Source organism: Leopardus geoffroyi, chromosome X (genome assembly GCF_018350155.1).
Source record: "Leopardus geoffroyi isolate Oge1 chromosome X, O.geoffroyi_Oge1_pat1.0, whole genome shotgun sequence".
Taxonomy (NCBI): domain Eukaryota; kingdom Metazoa; phylum Chordata; class Mammalia; order Carnivora; family Felidae; genus Leopardus; species Leopardus geoffroyi.
The window spans coordinates 14,082,037-14,101,717 of NC_059343.1; the positions used below are offsets into that span (position 1 = coordinate 14,082,037).

At 45.4% G+C, this 19,681-nt stretch overlaps 1 protein-coding gene and 1 long non-coding RNA gene across 5 annotated transcripts in view; one reads left to right on the plus strand and one right to left on the minus strand.

Moving 5' to 3' along the window:
• NHS (NHS actin remodeling regulator) overlaps positions 1-19,681 on the plus strand; it is a 342,634-nt gene that overhangs the window by 278,295 nt on the left and 44,658 nt on the right. For all 4 annotated transcript variants that reach the window (XM_045471842.1, XM_045471843.1, XM_045471845.1 and 1 more), the window contains exons 2-3: positions 12,099-12,251; positions 16,665-16,798. In XM_045471842.1, coding sequence (XP_045327798.1) covers positions 12,099-12,251; positions 16,665-16,798 — 287 coding nt within the window. The remainder of the gene's footprint in view (positions 1-12,098; positions 12,252-16,664; positions 16,799-19,681) is intronic.
• The window catches only part of LOC123594868, a 50,300-nt gene continuing 46,201 nt past the window's right edge, over positions 15,583-19,681 (minus strand). Inside the window, exons 3-4 of the long non-coding RNA XR_006710913.1 lie at positions 18,590-18,708; positions 15,583-16,035 (exon numbers count right to left, since the gene is read on the minus strand). This is a non-coding gene — a long non-coding RNA (uncharacterized LOC123594868). The remainder of the gene's footprint in view (positions 16,036-18,589; positions 18,709-19,681) is intronic.

Here is a 19,681-nt window from a genome sequence, read left to right on the forward strand (position 1 = left end):
GCCCCACGTCGTGTTCTGCACTGACAACGCGGAGCCTGCTTGGGATTCTCTCTCTCCTCTCTGTCTGCCCCTCCCCCCACTTGTATGTGCACATACTCTTCCTCAAATATTTTTAAAATGCAGAAACTAGATAGTTATTTATGAACTAGATCCACCTGAATGGGCTGGCCAGGAGCCTCTCAAGTTTTCTTTTTATGCACCCAAAGGAATGTACAGGACCTTAACAATCTTTGTATTTGACACCTTCAATCAATGCATGTGACTTTTTTTTAAACTTTTTTTAAATGTTTATTTATTTCGGAGACAGAGCATGAGTAGGGGAGGGGCAGAGAGAGAGGGGGACACAGAATCCAAAGCAGGCTCCAGGCGCTGAGCTGTCAGCACAGAGCCTGACGCGGGGCTCGAACCCACAGACTGTGAGATCATGACCTGAACTGAAGCCAGACACTCAACTGACTGAGCCGCCCAGGCGCCCCCAATGCATGTGACTTTTCAACAAAGTACTCCATTTTCAGTAGAAAATATCCTAAAGACAAAAGAACAGAAAGAAATCTAAGGCTGAATTCAGTTGTCTTATTGTACTCATTTTGAGACTATTCAAATAAGAAATTATGCCACTGTCATTAACAACCAAGATTTTTAGCCTAAGAGAAAAGAGATCAATTATAAAATCAAGGCAGTTAAATTAAAACCTGTAATCTTAGATTTGAATTGGAAATAGCAGTTTGAACTCATGATTTATCTTCACCTTCTGAAACTTACATATTCTCTAGCTCTATTGAGAAATCTCAGAGTCAATGACAACCCGGCAAAAATGAGTGCCCGTGGCATGCAGAGTGTGCTCTCTTAAAGCCTGTTCCCTCTGACGGGAGCCAGGGCTTCGTGGGGAAAGGGCTGATTCCATGTCTGGGCAGCAAACATGCAAGGTGAACCTGGGACACCTTATCACACCTTAAAACTCTGACAGAGGAGGAGACAGACCTTGAGAGGTCCAGCTCAGTGCCACACAGGAAGCGGCACCTTGGGAAGAGCCAGGAGGCCCGGTCTCTGCCCTTGCAGAAGGCAGCCTCACCCAGGCAGGCCTCCAAGCCGCAGCCCTCTCAGGTAAGGTTCCTACCAGAATCCAGAGCTGTCTGACCAGGTTTCCTCACTGCCACGCTTAAGGGATTTTGACAACAAATCCATTTGGAGCCATTTTGGCACCGGAGAACTTCACACATTAGCCAGCAGCACAAGTGAGACATCCCAGGTCTGAAATGCACGTTTGTGTGCTGTGAGGGTTACATTTCTAACTCCCCCAAGACTACGGGTACCCTGACCACATTCCCTCGCCCTGCCACTTCGGTGCACAGAAGCCTGATTTATAGCTCCCAGGCACTGCAGTTGTTGTTGGAGGGCTTTCTCTGGCCAGGGAGCCTGCTTTTCTAGAAGTAGCAGATAAATCCCCCAACTCCCTCACCTCTAAAATGTGTGTTCTGCACTGGCTCCCAATAGATCCAGCCCCAGTTCCTCACTGTGTTCATGAGTGCACCCTTTATTGGCTTTCTTCCCTTCCTTTTCTCACTTCCCCATTACTCCCGATTGGTACCTTCCTAGAGTTCTCTCCTAAATAAACTTGGGCACGAACCTTTGTCTCAGTGCCTGTTCTGGGGGACACCAAACTCTTCATTCTCTGAGTCTGTCTTCCATGGGCAAATAGGGAAAGAGCCACTGTCCATGGAGAGTGAGCCTCCGTGAGCATCACTGCAGACTCAGCTAGACTAAAGCTAATTGAGTCACAAGAGAACACATCTTTTCTGACTCCAGATTTGATATATCATGCATTAAGTGTTCCCCACTCAGAAATCATGCCTCGTGTTTTTTAAAATTTATTTTGAGGGACAGAGAGCGAGCGAGCATGCACACGTGTGAGCGCAAGTGGGGTAGGGACAGAGAGAGAATCCCAAGCAGGCTCCATGATTAGCAAGGAGCCCAGCATGGGGCTTGATGCCATAACCATGAGATCATGACCTGAGTCGGACGCTTAACCAATTGAGCCACTTAGGCACCCCATGCCTTGTCTTTTATAGAGAGCACAGAACTCATTATAAATGTCTAGGCTTTTGGAGTGAAAAGGTCCTTGGGAAAGAATTCCTTTTGGCTGGCAGGCTGATGAATTCATAGCTTCTTTGTTGGCCCCTTAAAGGGCATTACTTCTCCTCTACCTACGAAGATACTAATTAGCAAATAATAATTCTAAGTAAGTGCAGTGGAGGTGGTATATGGGGTCTTTTGCAAGTATTTTTAAATTTTTCATTGTCACTGATGATCTCTAAGTAAATTTTAAGAGCCTAATCTCTACCTAGGAGAGGAGATTTATTAGCATATATAATTGGATGTCATGTGCTAATTACCTTATTGCTTCACAATTTAACCAAGCCAAGGGCATCCGTCCAAGAAAACAAGAGGCTCCATGTACCATACTGGAAACAGAACCCTTTCCTCTTACATCCAGTGGCTGTGTGCAATGTCTTCTGAAATAGGTGATTTTCACAGGCTTTCACTGACCTGTTTCTCCCATTCCAGCTCCACTTTCTTCTCTGGAATGTCACCGGTGCCCATGTGCATGACATCACATCTGTAGTTTGAGCAGAAATGAAGGGACTTTACAGCACCATATTCATCTTAGTGGCCAGAGTGCCTTCTTTCCTCTCCATTTTCCTGCTTGAATTTAAAGGAAAGAAGAGGGGCGCCTGGGTGGCTCAGTGGGTTAAGTGTCTGACTTCAGCTCAGGTCATGATCTCGCGGTTCGTGAGTTCGAGCCCCACGTCAGGCTCTGTGCTGACAGCTCAGTGCCTGGAGCCTGCTTTGGATTCTGTGTCTTCCTCTCTCTCTGCCCCTCCCCCACTCATGCTCTGTCCCTCTCTGTCTCTCAAAAAATGAATAAACATTTAAGAAAAAAATTTTAAAGGAAAGAAGAACACCAACCTCACCTGGTTGTTTGCAAATTGTGAAAACAGATTTGTGACATTCACCCTTTTCTAAATCTTGGAAGGATTTCTTTTTCTAATGTTTATTTTTTTATTTTGTGTGTGTGTGTGAGAGAGAGAGAGAGAGAGAGAGAGCACACATGCGAGGGTCAGAGAGAGCAGGGGATAAGAGGATCTGAAGCAGGCTCTGTTGCAATAGCACAGAGCCCGACGCGGGGCTGGAACTCAACGGACCACGAGATCATGGTCTGAGCTCAAGTCAGACGTCTAACCTACTGAGCCACCCAGGCACCCCTTGGAAGTATTTCTTAACTACCCATTTGGTTCTCCTGAGAGATCAAATTCCTTATTTCTGATCATTGTTCTCCTTTCTCCACGGAACCTGTTTGCAAACCTATAAAACCGCCTGTGTCTCTTTAAGGGATGTGAGGCTGGTGAAGCAAGGGTTGAGCCGAGCCCCCATCCGTCCCTCTCTAGTTGAAGCTCCTGTACGCATGTCTTGAAAACTGGAACAAATGTGTCACTTCTTGGTGATGGGCTGGTCATTTGCAGCAAGGTTGTTGGAAAGGAAGCACTCTACCACTAAGAACATGCTGTCCTCTCTGGCAAAGCTAACCTTGGGGTTGGCCTAATTACTACATTGAGCTATTTAGATAGTTTTTTTGAGCAAAACAGTGGAATGTCACTAACTTAATATTTTTCACCCTAATGCCTACTTGTTGCCTTGGCCTCTCCTTCTTTAAACTCATGCTACTTGAATGTGGTCTGCTTCCTGGCAGCACCAGCATCCCAGAGGAACCTGTTCTTGGCTCAGCTGGCTGAAGCGCTTCTGGAACCCTAAAATCCAGAGGACTGATTTGTTAGAGAACAGAGGAGAGGTTCTGGGTTTTTGTTTTGTTTTGGAAGTAGAACCTGATGGATTTGTCGAGTGGCAGATAGTGACTAAGCAAGCCGAAGGGCGCCACAGCCAGGCTCGACACTGGCATGGGAGGAAGATGTCGCCAAGGGAAGTGCATGGGTCAGGAGACCTGAGCTTGGGTTTTGCCTCTGCCAAAACTCAGTTCTGCTATCCCAGGCCAGATCTTTGAATGTTGATTTCCTCATCAGTACATGAGAGGGGTGGCCCAAACAGCAGCTTTCGGTGTGTTGACTGCTACCCATTGCAAGAAACATATTTTTACCAGCATGCGCACCCGTGACAGAAACAATCGCTTCACCAAACAATAACTTACTACGTGCGGTGCATTTTGGTATTTTCTATCCTATTCTCTTCTATTTCATTGTTTTAAAAATGCTAGTCTTGACCTGCTGAACGGATTTCACAATCCACTAATGTGTCATGCCCTATGGTTTGAAAAAACACAGAACTCTTTAATTTCCGAGGGCCCCTGTTAGATGCCTAAAGGAATTTTCTTAAAACAATAGCTGATCTGCGACAGATGGCTACATGCTTACATTCTGGAGGAAGTGCATGGTGTAGAACATGTCAGCAGAATGACCTGAAGATAAACAAGCAAATTATAAACCGCTTCCGAGAATGCATAGTGCTGCAGCTCTGACAGTGACTCAGAGAATTAGGATCTCCAAGTCCTTACAGTGAATGCTGCCCCAGTAAACCCACAGCAGAGACTGGGGACGTGCGACCTGTCAGAGAGGCCACGGGCTCCCTGACTGTGGGCAGCCTTCTTTCTAGTTTCCAGATTGTAAGACCCTCCTCCCCCAAAGAGTGATCTCTAGTGGCCTCATCTTTGTTTACACTTCATTCACCAAGAAGACAGGCAAATAAAGAAAAAAGAAACTTTGAGAGCTCCAGACTTTCCTCTTTTGAACTGTGACCCCAATCCTGGCTTCTTGGTCTTCTTTTGTTCCCAGTTCAGGAAGGGGAACAATATTTAGTGAGCAGGGATGAGGCAAGGACTTTGTCGTTTCATTGGCTCCTCTGAACGACCCCGGGAAGGCTCTAGGATTCCCCACTTTGCAGAGGAGGGTACAGAGGCCTAAAGAGTTGAGTAACTTGTTTTGGATCCACTGCTGCTGTGAAGAGTCCCCATCCTTCCATCCCAGAACTCAGGGTCTTTCCTCCAGCATGAACACAGTCCTTCTTGGGCATACTGCAGCCCCACTTATCTTGGTGACCGGCAGAAAACGGGCATAAGCAGCACAGGACAGGACTCAGCGAGGAGAGAGTCCAAACCGCCATTTGTAAAGATGGGGAAGTGGACTCCTGGGAAGGTTCAGTGACTCGTGTAAGGGCACAGAACTGCCAGTAGCACCCAGGCCTCTAGTGGTCTTTCCACAGAATGTCAGACACAAAAACAGCAACAAAGGTGACAGCAATAATTAAACAGTACTCCTAGTATGCAGCCTCATTTTATTTTAGAAGTTGGGGAAATATTTTTAGGGGAAAAATCGTTCTAGATCCTTTTAGTGTATAAATAAATACACAAGATGTGTTCTTTTCTGTGAGTGCTGGAATGTTTCAGGACACTGGAATTTGTTAGGAAGCCTAGATTTTTCTGATGCTGAGGGGTCCATTGGATGCTTTGTCCACAGTGGGAAACAATTCTGAATTACTGTGGTTCTCCAGAAAAGTCCAGCAGGGACAGACTGGGAACCCGGCTCTGGTGTCAGGCTGCTCTAGAAGTGGCAGGAGCTCAATGCTCCCTATCTGGCTCCTTCCTCCACACCCCCAAGCAGAGTAGGCAAGGGGCTGGTTGCCAAGGAAGGAAGGGCAGGCGGGAATGAATGGTTGCACTTGGTGAGACCCTCCCTCCCTAGCTCCCCAACAGATCTGAGGACTCAGGCAGCAGTAATAGAGACCCGGAGTACATTTCTGTTTTGCTTACCAGGCTGACTATGGCTGAGGATTGGCTTCAGCATAGCAGGGACCTGGGGAGCAAATGGGTGACGGTGACGTATCTGTGACACTGACCCTCTCAGATGCTCCTTAATATATTCGTGTGCTAACACATTCCCTGCTGCTTTCTGTCACAGGGCATCAGAGTGGATGGGATTGTGGAGAAGTGTGTTCCCGGCAAGAAATCCTTGTGATGGGTGGGAGGGAAGGAAGGTTAGTTAGGTGGACGTGGGTAGTTAGACCTGTAGGCACTCTAAGAATATTTAAAAATCCAAAAGGCAATTCCGTTTCTGGATCCCTTTGGACATCTCTCTGAAATTTTCACCACACACAGCATTCAGACTTTGATTTCAGCTGCCACCTTCCCCTTTTCAATTCTGGAGAGCTTGAGAGAAGGAAGGAGCAACACGGGGAAAGAGTCAGCGGCAGGGGTGCAGAGGGGCTTGGAAGACAGGCCAGGGGTAAGCATTTTGCACTCCTCCTAGGGCTGATCAACCTGTAAGGGAATGAGGAGTTAGTGAGGCCAGAAAAAGCAGCAGTGAATGAGTACCAGCCCTCGCAGGACAGGAGAGGCCAAGGGCAAGATTCTATTTCCGCCTTATCTTTACCCCTTCGCAACCGTTCCTAAACGCGAGCCCCTTCCTGTCCTTAGAAATGGCCCTTCCAAGAGAGTGGCAGCCACTAGTTTTCCTCCACTTCCAAGTCACTTGATTTCAGATGAACCCAGTGACCAGATCTGTGCTTTCAATACATCACTATGCATCAGGTCTAGACAATTACATTATATTCAGAGTTTGACAGGGAAATGAACTAAGTTCAGTCTATAAAGACTTTTCACTGCCCTGTGGACATTTCCTACAACGGTATTCTCTTTCAGCAGTTTGGTTTTACGGTGTCTGTATTTCTGGAATATGACAGATCTTCTGGGCACTTTCTGGAAGATTCACTCAGTCCTTGGATACACCTAATCCTATGCATGATATAGACAGGGGCAATTCAGAATCTTTGATTTTTATTTTGAGAAGCACTAGATACTTTTTATGTGGCAGACAGCCTACTCTACACCCGTCCCCAATCAGCCTTAGTTTAGGCAAACATTTCAGTACTTGTTTGGGAAAGAGCAGCAGCTTGGAAGCCAAACAGACCGAGTTTCTAGTCCCAGATCATCCACTGGCTAGGTGTGTGAGACTTTGGAAATTTACATACTCTCTCTGATTTCTTTTTCCGTATCTGTAAAATGAGAGTAGTACTTTAATCTTTAGGTTGTGTGAAAATCCCATGAGTGTAATACACCTGATGACCAGCTTGGCATGTAGTGGAGCTCCCAGTGAGAGCCTATAGTTTTGGACAGGAGAAATGAAACAGCCCAGAACCTTTTTTCTGCTGTAGGGGATAAAAATGAGACACATAGCCCTATTTCCCATTGTAATCCATGCCCTTATCTACCCCTTTTTTGGAGAGCAATAACAAAGGAAGGAGAGGACAAGTACCAGGCAAGGCAAGCAACTGGCTCTAGGAAAACAGATGCAATAGTGGGAGGGTGGATTAGTTTTCTATTGCGTAACAACATATTACAAATGTAGCAGCTTAAAACACTATCCATTTATTATCTTGAAGTTTCCATGGGTCTGGAGTCTGGGCACAGGTCCACTGGGGTCCTCTGCTCAGGGTCCCAGTTGTCTGCAGTCAAGGTTTTCGTTGGGGCTGAGTTCTCATCTGAGGCCTGGGGGCTTCCCCCAAGCGCAGTGGTTGTTGGCAAAACGCATTTCCTTGAACTTGTAGAACGGAGGCCGTCCGCTATTACTGTCTGCCATTATTTGCCACTCAGCCTTCTCTACAGTGTGGCGGTTTGTTTCTTCAAGGGCGACAAGAAAATTTCTCTGCTGCTGCTTGTCTTTTTTTTTTTTTTTTAAGGGCTCACCTGATTAGGCTAGATACACTCAAGAAAATTATCTTTTTGATTAACTCACAGTCACGGGAATAGGGATCTCAAAATCTCCATTGCCATATAATGTAACATAATTCCCAGGTTCCACCTACACTCAAGGGGGGTGGGGGACAACACAGGGTACACACACAAGAGGACAGGAATCTTGAAGGCTCTCCTAGAATTCTGCCTACCACAGACGGGCCCCTGATGTATCCAAATAAGCAGAGGAGAAACTCTTGCTTCTCTTTGTAGCATTTTTATGAGGAAGAACATTACTGGGAGTACTAACCCCACTAGCTCTCATGGCTGAGCCATGGTGTAACTGTTAAACAGGGAAGAGAAGGGTGCAGAGTGCATGTGAAGATGTCTGACAACTTTGAAATGGCAGTGGTGCAATGAGCTTATGAATGAGTGTATTAAACTTTCATTGAACTGTTATTTACAGAAAGGAATACATTTTTTTTTTAAGAAGGAAAATGGGAGTTTTCCCTGGAAGAGCTCCATTAGTGCCTGTACGTCTGCCTCCAGTGGACACATAATACTAGTTAATGCTCTGTAACCAAAGGACAAAACTGAAAGCAAAGGGATTAAAGAGTTTTCCTTCCCTTCCCCGTCTAAGAGATAAACACAATTGTAGCAACTGATGAGTAAAATGTTTACCTGCTAATGCGTGGCAGAAATCCATTATAGCTTCTCCGCAGATAAAGAAACAGACTGGATGGGGAGAGGTAAGGATTCCCAGCCCTGAATGCTGTCATTGAGAGAGCTGGGTCTTCCTAGGAACTGTGACTTGGCTGACTGTGCTGGAACTTGTGTTAGTCTTTGCATCTATGAATCCACAACCCTGAGCAGCAGGCAGAGCGTTGCAGCCCGGAAACTCGGCGCTGCCTTGCCCAGTAGGCACAGCAAGAATGTGTTTATGGCATCAGCAAGTCAGGGGTACCTGAAAAATGCTTTTTTCCCCAAATAACTTTGTATTTAATATTTAATAACAAAGAAAGAGAATTTTACAGGACTTCTTTACATTTGTTTTGTGATTGCTAATTTATGCTTTAATTTGGGATTAACCTGTGCAGAAAGGTGGAGTTGGAGGAGTGAAGACTATGACCTTTTTGGTGTTAGGGCCTTTAGAAGTCTAGAGGTCTTAGACTATCCCTCGGGAATGGTAGAATAGTAGAACACAGGAGTCAGCCAGAGGTCTCTTCTCCCAACCTCCTGCCTCCAGGCAGGATTACATCTAAACCGTTTTCCCACAAAACCAGAGAACAGATGCTCCAGGAGGGCAAGGATTCTTGTGGGTTTTGTTCTGTGCTGTATCCCAGCACCCAGCACTGTGCCTAGGACATAAGAGCTATTTGGAACACATCCCAGGTGTGGATAGAGGTTTTCATTTGCAGCGGTCTCTTCCCTCCTACCTTGTTGCCCGTCTCCTTTCACTCATAAGATCCCAAGGCATCATCACTTAACGTTCTGTGCTTCTCACATATGCCTCATGATAAAAACTAATCTGAGGCACTTTTCAAGTACAGAGATTACTAGGCCTCTGTTGGAAATTCTGGTTCAGGAAGTCTAGGCCGGAGCCCAGGAATCTGTGTTTCTGACAAGCACTTCTGGTTGAGTCTTTTCTTCAGATGAACACTGAAATAAATAGCAGGAGCCCAGCTCTTCCCCACACTGAGGTTAAGGAGCCATGATCACTTGACCATTGTTTCTGAGGGGCTATCAAAAGTTAACATCCTGAGCTGCTCGTCAGTGGTGCTATGGGAATGAGGGGCTATATAGCCTTCTGATCTATCCCCAAGTCACCTGGACCCAGCCCTGAATCCTGGCTCCTACCTTCCTGAAAGGATGGGCCTGGGATAGGAGGTGCTCAGGAGTCCCTCTATTCCTAGAACTGCCCACTGAGCTTCTTGGCCTCCTCTTTTCCCCAGACAAGCTCTCCGTTCAGTCCCTTCTTCCAGCTGTCATGAGCACATGAATTCCCACCTGCCTCTGTTAAGTCTGCTAATGACCTCTGCATGCAGGCAGGGGCTGACTTTTTAGTCAATCTTGGTCACTGAACCAGAGCATTTCTCCAAGGGTGGCTAAATAAAGCCTCTGTCTCAGCACTTCCCCTACTTTACATGGGAGAGGAGGGAGGCTCTGATCCAGATGTGGCCTGCCCTTTCTACCCACCTCATGTGAGGCCTGAAGAGGCTGGTCTCTCCCTCAGGGATTCCTCCCAGGGTTTCTTATCCCCAGGAGTCAGTGACCCCTGATTGGTTCACCAAGCACTTACAGTTTACAAGGAAAGGGTTGAAGTTATAGAGTAACTCAAGAAAGAAAAGTTGCTGCCTTTATGCTTGGCCCCACAGAACTTTGCCCTGAGAATACTCTCCCCTACCCAGGGAGATAATCCTGGGATCGCTAACCCTTGGGCCTGAATTTCTTCTTGGAGATTAAACACCAAGGAAGAAAACAATCTAGGTCAAAGGGAGTAATCTGCTCTGTAGTTGAAGGTGAGAGAATAGAACAGAGTATTTGTTTATGGTTGTCCAGTAGAATAGCTACCTATAGCTGTTTAAACTTAAATTTTTAAAAAATTAAAAATTGTTTAATAGCCAGTGTGGCTAGTGGCTACCACATTGGATGGCACAGCTAATAGGGCATTTAATCATCACAGAAACTTCTGTTGGATGGCACTGTTTTAGAGGTATGGCATTGTCCCTTTGACCCTGTCCATGTGATGTTTCTTTAGCATCTTTGGAAATATGTCTTTGTTTCTATTGGCAGTCTTTGTGGTTATGATGCATTATTCTAGGGGAAAAAAACCCAATATTGAAGACTGCATTAGAAAACAAAACCAAAACCAAAAATAACTGCCATAAATGTAGTACTGGGTGGGAGGGATTAATTATCCAAAGGTTGTATTTTCCCCAGTTTTTTTCTATTTTCCTTCTACAAAACTATCATTCCTCCTTTTCCATTTGCCTTTCTGCTTTATCTGTAGATTATCTGGTTCTGTGCAAGGTTTCCCAGACAAGTGAAATGATAAACCAGACTTCAAAAAGAAAAGGATCAGAGAAGAACCAAAAATTTGTTTGGGGCACGGGAATAAATGGTTGGGCAGAACACCCCCAAATCACACACTGGGGGAAAGAGGGAAAGCAGTGGAAGGAGACGAGACTGGGAGGAACAGGGGTCTGGTCTGGATAGCAGGCCTGGCAGGTGAAGCACTGGGGGCCAGTTCTCACCATTCCTGAGGCTGGCAAGCTGCCCAGGCGCTCCGGAATTCCTCTGTGCAGTAATTTCCTAACCAAAATCTTCCTGCTTAGAACCATTTCCTCCCATAAGAATTTGTCTTCAACTCATGGTGGATCTCCATCCTAGACTCAGTGTGTGCATGAAGACGACCTTGAGCTTAAATGCTGTGTTTGGGGGAAAGAGGCCTCCTTCCCTACGAGTTGCAAGGACGGTACACCTCTTCTCACCAGCGCTGTCTGGTTTCCTCACTGAACCCCTGGGACCTCTGTAATGGGCTCTTCAGTGCATGTCCTCTCCCCTGCATGAAACTAGGGAAGCTGAGCAATGCTTCGAAAGACAGCAGGCGATGGAGTCGGCAGGTGATAGGCAGGGTAAGGTGAAACAGTGAGGGTTGGGGGCCCAGGGTCACAGGAGACAACAAAACAGGGGAGAAGCAAAGTTCAGGTGGGCATCAGGAGCAGGTGTACAGAAGTATAGTTCCAGGCCCTGTGGCCAGAAGACTGGAGCTGGGGTGACCTTTTTGACTCATTCCTGAGGCTTTTGTCTGCATACTTTCTAAAAAACGTTCATTTATTTATTTGGGGGAGGGGAGGGGCAGAGAGGGAAGAGAGAAAGAATCCCAAGCAGGCTCGATGCGGGGCTCAAACTCACGAACCGTGAGGTCATGGCCTGAGCCGAAATCAAGAGTCAGACACTTAACCGACTCAGCCACGCAGGCGCCCCTCTGCATTCTTGGAAGGCAGGACCTTCCATGCCACCCCCTAAGCAAGGCTGGCCAGGAGTTTGTCCAGGTTGATGAGTGACTGTGTCAGAGAGCATAAAATGAAAGGTGTGGAGAGGATGTTAGCTGGTCACAGGCAGATGGTTGGTGTCCTGGGGTCTCCCATCCCTTAGCTCGGGGGCAAAGGGTGTCTTTTTCCATACTGTAAGCCACAAACCTTTCCCCAGCCTTGCGTGAGTTCCTGATGTGAATGCAGCAGTCTGGACTTCCACTCCACACAGATTCCCCGCCCCTGCCCCCCTCCCCACCCAGAGTCTGCCAGATGCACAATTTAAAGCTTGTGATGTATAACACCCCGTTTCTCTCTCTGTCTCACAGCCGTCTCCAACCTGGACATTGAGAGTAAGCTGAGTGTATACTACCGCGCCCCGTGGCACCAGCAGAGAAACATCTTCCTCCCGGCCACGAGGCCGCCCTGCGTGGAGGAGCTGCACCGCCGTGCCCGGCAGAGCCCACAAGCCCTGCGCAGAGGTGACTGATTCCGGGATTGGGGGTGCTGATTTTCAGGGAGAGGGCATGGAGCTTGTCCATCTGAGGGGGGGGGGTTCTTTCTTTGTGCCATCAGTTCCGGCACCATCCCTTGTTACACAGCAAATACTTAGAAATGATCCCTTTTCTACCCTGAAATGAAATTCGTGGGTAATTATATACATAATTAAAAATAGCATGATCTGAATATGATAATAAAAAGAATTTCAAAGGAAAATTATTTCTGATATTTGCAGTATACAATGCCTGGGCACGACTGCACTAGAAGACATAATGAAGCAGTCAGATGTCTGTGCCTATCAAAAGTAGGTTTGGATTAAGTCAAGACAATCAGAAGCCATTCTGAACAAAAAGTAGAGGGAAATGAAAGGGCAGAGGACACAACCATAAAAACTGGTATGTTCTGCATATATTAAGCATGAGCAAAAAAAGACTAGAAAAAAAACCTTTGGATTATAATTTAAAGAGAATTAGATTTGACTCAGAAATAGGTTCTAGGCTTTTCTGTTACAGGAAATTCTGATAGGACATTTGTGGGACCTAGAGCACTATTTCATTGTTTAGGAACATCCTGTGCATTGTAGGAGGGCTATCGTCCTTGGCTCCTGCCTAAACCTGCCCCCCTACCCCCTGCCCCAGGGGATCCCGCTCCTGTTGAGAACCATTCTACAGCGGAGTGAGTGGCAGCTTGGAGAAGTCCGAAACCTCGCTTAGGGTCACACACAGCCCATTTAGGTAGAGTGCCAAGACTCAGAGCCAGGCCTCCAGACCCCCGGCCAGAGCTCTTTTCCTCCTCACCATACACTGTGTCCTAGGAAAATAAATATTTCTCTTTCTCTTTCATTCTGTGAAAGCCAGAGACAGGCACAGAACAAAGTAGAAGATAACAGCCTTCTCTTACCTTCCAGGGGCTCAAAACCATTCTAATTAGGACAAGGAGATTAAAAACTGGCATCACCCTTTTAGAGACCCCTAAATTGGGTATGAGAAGTTGGCACGCAAGCTTTTTTGGCCTTTAGATTTTCGCTGTGGAGACAGATGGTATCTGTACATTCAATGTCTTTTTTCCAAATTCCCTATGTTCCTTTAAGGAATGGTATTTTCCAAAAGCATTACAATTCAAATAAAATAATGTCACTAGCAGGATGGAGAAATGACAAATTTGTTTTCAGCTTATTTTCTTCCACATGTGTATGACTTCTCCCTTTTCCCATATCCCTGTGTTCTCCCCCTTTAATGAAAGAATTAACCTACTAATATCCCTAACGAAACTGTTGCTAAAAATGCCCCTTGGTTATTAGTAGCAGATACTGTGACACTTAGGATGAAGAGTGGTGATGGGTATCCTCTAGAGGTATCTCTGGCCTTCTTACTATTGACTTTGATTTTTAAAGTTGAGTCACTTCGATTTTATGGTTGGCTGAAAAGTCCTTCTTTACCAAATTTTTAGTGCAGGCCACCTTCTGCACTCCCCATTCCTTTGCAGCCTCGATTAGGCCCCCTTCCCCTAATACTATCCTTTGACTCCTCCCAATCGTGCCACTTACAAGCTTATAACTAACCTCTTACAAGCCTATCTCCACTCTTAATCCATGAGCAACTGAAGAGCTAGGATGAGATCTTATTCATTTTTATTCAAAGCACTTAGCATGAACCTGACACAAAGTAGGTCCTCAATGAATGTGTAAGTAAATCAAATTCTGTAAAAAACTGGTTGAGCATAGAGGGCATAGAATGATGACAGGGGAGTCTGATCATTCTCACTAAATACTTTCTCTGATCCCATCATCAGAGAGCTTGAGTTGTGGTAGCCCTTTAGACACAATTATTTTTATCCCTTTATTATTATTCATAAGTCATCCCTGATTAGATTTTCCCAGATTCAACCAGATAACATCAAGCTGCTTGTACACTATCCCATTTCACTGTGTTGTCAGCTTTGGACTCAATGACAGAACTGAGGAACAGCCAGTGCCAATATCAGTTTTCTCAGAACTTCCTCCTGGGGACTGAGAGGGATACAGGGCCTCCTGGGGTTTTGGAAGAAGACCTCAGAGCTGTGTCTCGCCCTCCCAGACTGGCTTTCTTTGAGGTTGTCTCAACAGCAAATCTTGGGTGTAGTAGTTTTAATAGCACTGCAGAGAGCCATAAACAGGAATTATAGGCATCATAGAATTAAAAACATGCAGTGTGGAATTAAAATTAGAAAGTGACTTTTTTTTTTAACCTTGTCCGGGAAACATAGTAGCTTAGCACTGCATTCATCAGAATACCACTTCTGCCATCTGGTGGCCGTGACTAATAGCTAGCCGACAAGGGCCTTGCTCCGCAGACGCCGGAGTAAGCTCCCTGTAGGTTCTCTATTTGGACAGCCCAAAGGTCCTGGCTTCCACCAGCAGTGAGTGGATAATGAAGCAGAGACAAGTGAAGCTGTGGTGGCGGCAGCACTGTGCTCCTTTTGGAGATGAGGCTGTAAGGAGGGAGCTGATGGGACTGAGATCAGAACCTTAGAAATTGGCTGCTTTTGAGATCTGCTCAATAGCAGTCCCTTCAACAAAGTCTACTGAGCTCCAAGCATTGTGCTAAACCTAGGATGCAGTGGGTAATAACTAACATTTGGGCCCTGTCCACAAGGAATGCCTGTCTAGTGAGGTAGTAAACAGGGAATTCAACAGGGATGTGGGTGCTCAGAGGAAAGGACCGATCATGCCATGGAGCTTCAGAGAAGGCTTCCCAGAGCAAGTTGCACCTCAATGCATTTCAAATTATTTAGAACCTGAGTCTTCTCCCCCCCCCCCCCCCACTTTTTTCTTGGCAGTTCTTTATGCTCAGAGCCAAATGGCTTAAAGTAATGCCACTGTTTGTTTCTAAGAAGAGAGAAGGAGAAATTACTAAGTGGCTATAAAGAGAGATTTATATTTTATATTTCCTTCCTTTCAAGGTTCAGGGCTGAGGTCTAAGTTCCATTAGCCTAAGGGAATAACGACCAAGAGTCTACTGCAGTTTCAGACTCCAGTAGATGAATGTTCTCCCCACCCCACCGCCAGAAAAAAAAGTATTATTAGGGAGTCATTAATCTAGCCTGCCTCTTCCCAGCCTCGGGCAAATGAAAGAGAGAGATTTAAGAAAGTGTAGGAAGGGAGCAACTGAATGGGAAATTGAGTTGATGTGTCCCTCCTGACTCCCTTCCTGACCTTTTCCTAACCAGTGACAACACCTGTATTCTACTCGTTATGAATTTTAAAATGTACCTTTTTCTTTGTGCTGCCCGTTTAGAAAAGCCCACTGCTTGCTTGCAGAGAAAAACAGGTGGTGGCAGTGGAAAGACATTTATTTCAAAAGGTCTTTCTGATGAACACTGGCTGTGGCGGCAGTTTAGCAAAGACTACCAGTATGTGACTTTGTACCTTGGACTTGTGAGGGGTCATAAGATTTCAGGCCCTGGGCAGGAGTGTAGGCTGGATTGGGCAGGCAGGGTGGCTGTTAGTGTGGTGTGTTGGGCAGGGTGTGCTTTGGAGCTCGCTGAGACACCCAGAGAACAAAACTGTGCTCTTGATGCCTCAGTGATTCTTGTTAAGAAGCCAGGAGCACTTCATCCCACGCATGGAAATTTCTTGGCTTTCCCCAGAGGTAGCTTTACTCCTAAATCGGCCAACTGTCCTCATTGGAATTCCTATACTTTCTCTAGGAGCCCAGGATTTCAAAGCCCTTTGAGTGTTATACATGATGGGGCTTAGATGGCTGCAATGGTGTGGTCACAGGTTTTCTAGAAAAGAAAATGTAGATACATAAATAATTGCATGATAGAAAGATAAAAGCCCTGATGTGTAGTACCCACTAATTTCTGTGATGTAAATACTCCCACCGTGGCCCACTTCTAAGCCACCAGTAGTTTCAAAACTGGTTTGCAAAATTCCTGAACACCTAGCAATCAGCACTCCTGAGCCAGCGTGAGCTGGCTCCACCACCTACTGGATGGCTGGGAGTGTGTGTTTCTGGCACTCCCCAGGAGACTCTGGCACGTCTGTGCCTACTGTCCACTCCAGCATCAATGTCACCAAATCTTCCCCTGTTGTTCTAGACTTTTTTGTTTGTTTGTTTTGCTCACGATGTTTTGAAATGAGGCATGTTGAAAAATGTACTGCTTTTTCCAGACTCAGAGTGAGCCATCTTGTAGAAAGATTAAAAGATGGACCCACTAAAATGTAAGCGCCAGTCTTCATATTAATGTGAAGTGAACGTTTAGTTTGGAACCATTCTAAGAATCTTACTTGGTATACAGATGAGCTAGATTAGCAAAAACTTTTTTCTAGCCTTTTGCTCATCCTCCCAAAGGGGAAAGAGAAATGGAAAATGCCAAGGATGTTTCTGTATCGTTGCTTTTTCTGCCCCTAGAACACCGCAGCCGGAGCGATCGCCGGGAGCAGAGAGCCGCTGTCCCCCTTTCTGTAGTGGCTCCTCCACTGCCAGCCTACCCCCCAGCTCACAGCCAGAGGAGGCGCGAAGTAAAGGACCGGCACTTCTTAACGGTGAGCTTGGCGGCCAGCCAGCAGCCCTGTCCTTGCTCATCAGAAAGCATGAGTGGGTCTTGGGAGTCACAGTGGATGAAGCTGGGCCGCGTGAGAGAGCAAATCATGGGCATTTGAGAGCAACTGGAGTTTCTTCTCCCCTCTTTCATTCATGCGTCTTTTGGAGAATAGAGTGGGGATTCAGAAGTATTTTTTTAGTTAACTGGTTGCACAATGCAGCAAAGCAATAATTAAGGACTCTAACGTCGGAGGGAAAAACTTGCTTCAAACACCAGATTTCCTGCATACAAGCTAAAAGACGTAGGGCAGGTTCCTTCTTAGCCCTCAGTTCCCTCCTCTCTAAGATGGGGATATTAACAGCATCTACCTCTTAAAGTTTGAGGGTGAAATGAGATAAGACATGGAAAGAATGTAGCACAGTGCCAGGCACAGAGTAAGACCTCGATATCTGTTAACTGTTACTGTTGAATGTTAAGCGCTAACTGGCAGGCGATCGTGTGGATGACTCGGTGGGGGTGGGCTGAGAAAAAAATGATGTGAAAACTTAACATATGAAGATGAACCATTTCATCATTTTATGCTTCCCCATTCTATAAGGGAGGCTAGTTCTGCAGGGTAACCAGTTACCAGAGGGCCCCCCTCACTGCTAGTGATTTCAGCTTTGCCTGGGTGGGTGTGGCTATAATGCAGCCCAAGCCCCAAGGATGGACCACAGATGAGCCCAGAACACCTACAAAGTCCATCACCCTGGGTGTGCTTTCTAAGGCCTCGGTGGGGATAAGTGCTTACCTATAGAATTGATCTCCCATTCAAGTTCTACCCCTCAGACCTGGAGGGGACACAGAACACAGATCTATGCATTAGGCTCACAAGGGCTGCACATTGCTGCAAGAGAAAAGGCTGCAGGGACTGGGACCGGACCCTCTGAGGAGGGGCGATGACTTCTGTGACCCAGTCAGCCCACATGGCTGCCAGAGTGGGTGGATCCCTGCTCCTTTGTCATTCTGGTTTGAGGCCAAAATCTAAAGAAGTTACAAGTGTGGGTCCAAGTTGAGGTTTTCACATGAAATGAAGTTTGTATGTAGGATAATACACCCCGCACCTTTATGGTTTTTACACTATGCAAAATAGATGCGAAATATTTGGACCACATGACACCAAACATGCAGCTGAGAAGAGACTTCATCTAAATGAATCTGCATGATGTACCATATCCGGATAAAACAGTGAGTGATAGCGAACAACACACAGACATTAGGCTTCACAGACTTCAGGTTCACCGAGTCTACTCGGTGCCATAGCACACTCAACTACACTGCTGCGGTGCAGCCCAGGGGTAAGAAAGGAAGGTGACAGACTCTTAGGGCTTCCTAGGTCTTTATATAGAGCAGTTACACATGCTAGTGATTTGTCACAAAAGCCCCTGCTCGACAAAAGTTCTTATTAAGCTCAAATCTGCTTGCTAAAGCATTTGCTTTTAATGAGGCATTTTCTGCATAAAAATGCTAAAAATATTTTTCCATTCATTATAACATGTTTTGTGGCTCATTAAGTTGTTTTTTCCAGGGGGGCGGGTGAGAGAGAAGAATGTTGAACATTTACAGAAATGACATAAAAATATCACCATTTGTCATAATCTGCATAATTTTTAATAAAGTCTAAATACCAAAGTAAGGCTCTAGGAAAAGGCCTAAAATCATGAATAACAATGAAGGTGCTTCATTGACCCAACAAACATTAATAAGAGAAGAGGTCTAGATCATACTTATGTAAACCAGGAAGTGTACCCACCTCAAATGATAATACTTAGTATTTCCAAGTAATTGGGGAAATTTTAACTGTTTCATTTCTCTGAGTTTGGGTCACCAAGTTCACTGGAAGATCTTCCATTCAAGTTCTACCCCTCAGACCTGGAGGGGACGCAGAATACAGAACACAGATCTATGCATTAGGCTCACAAGGGCTGCACATTGCTGCAAGAGAAAAGGCTGCGGGGACAGGGACCGGACATTTGCAGCCAAACTGCTAGATAGACCTTTTCTTACATAGCAAATTGCTGGATACACGTTTTCTTAGACAGTAACTCTCCTTTCATCTATGAGACTTTAGTTGAGCCATTTTTTTTCTTCCTTTAAAAAAGCATTCCTAATGAGATTCTGATACATGATCTTCCACAACCCTGCACCCTACACACTGTAGTTTGCTCATTAGTGGTATAGACTGTGAAGTCAAACTGCCTGGATGTGAGCACCAGCTCTACTGTTTGTTAGCTAGCTGTGTGACCCTGGACAAGTTAATCATTTCAGTGTCTCAGGGTTAATAGTACACAGTACCTCACAGGTGTGAAACAAAGATTGAATGTCTTAGTACACGCGAATAGTACCTGATACACAATAAGTACTCAATATGTATTGGACATCACCATCATTAATAGCCAATCAAGTTCGTGAAGTATCAGTGATATACAGTAATAAGATTATGGGTCTAACTAGATTTAAATCCCAGCCCTACCATTTTCTCAGTTGTGTGATATTGAAAAAGTTACATCTTTCTGAGTCCCAGTTTCTTGTCTGTAAAATGGGGATAATAACTTCAATTTTAGAATGTTGTTAAGAAGACTTAATACAATGTTATATAAATACAATTAAATTGTATATGAAAAAGTTCCCAGCATAGTGCCTAAAACAAACAAATATCTGAAACTATATTCATAATCAGGATAAACTCTAACATATAGTCACATATAAGACTGGAGGGAGTATAAGTTGTTACACTTTTTCTAGAGGGCAATTTCCCAATAATTGTCAAGACTATAAGATACTAAATTATGCTAAGTGAAGTCAGACAAATACCATATGATTTTACTTCTATGTGGAATCTAAA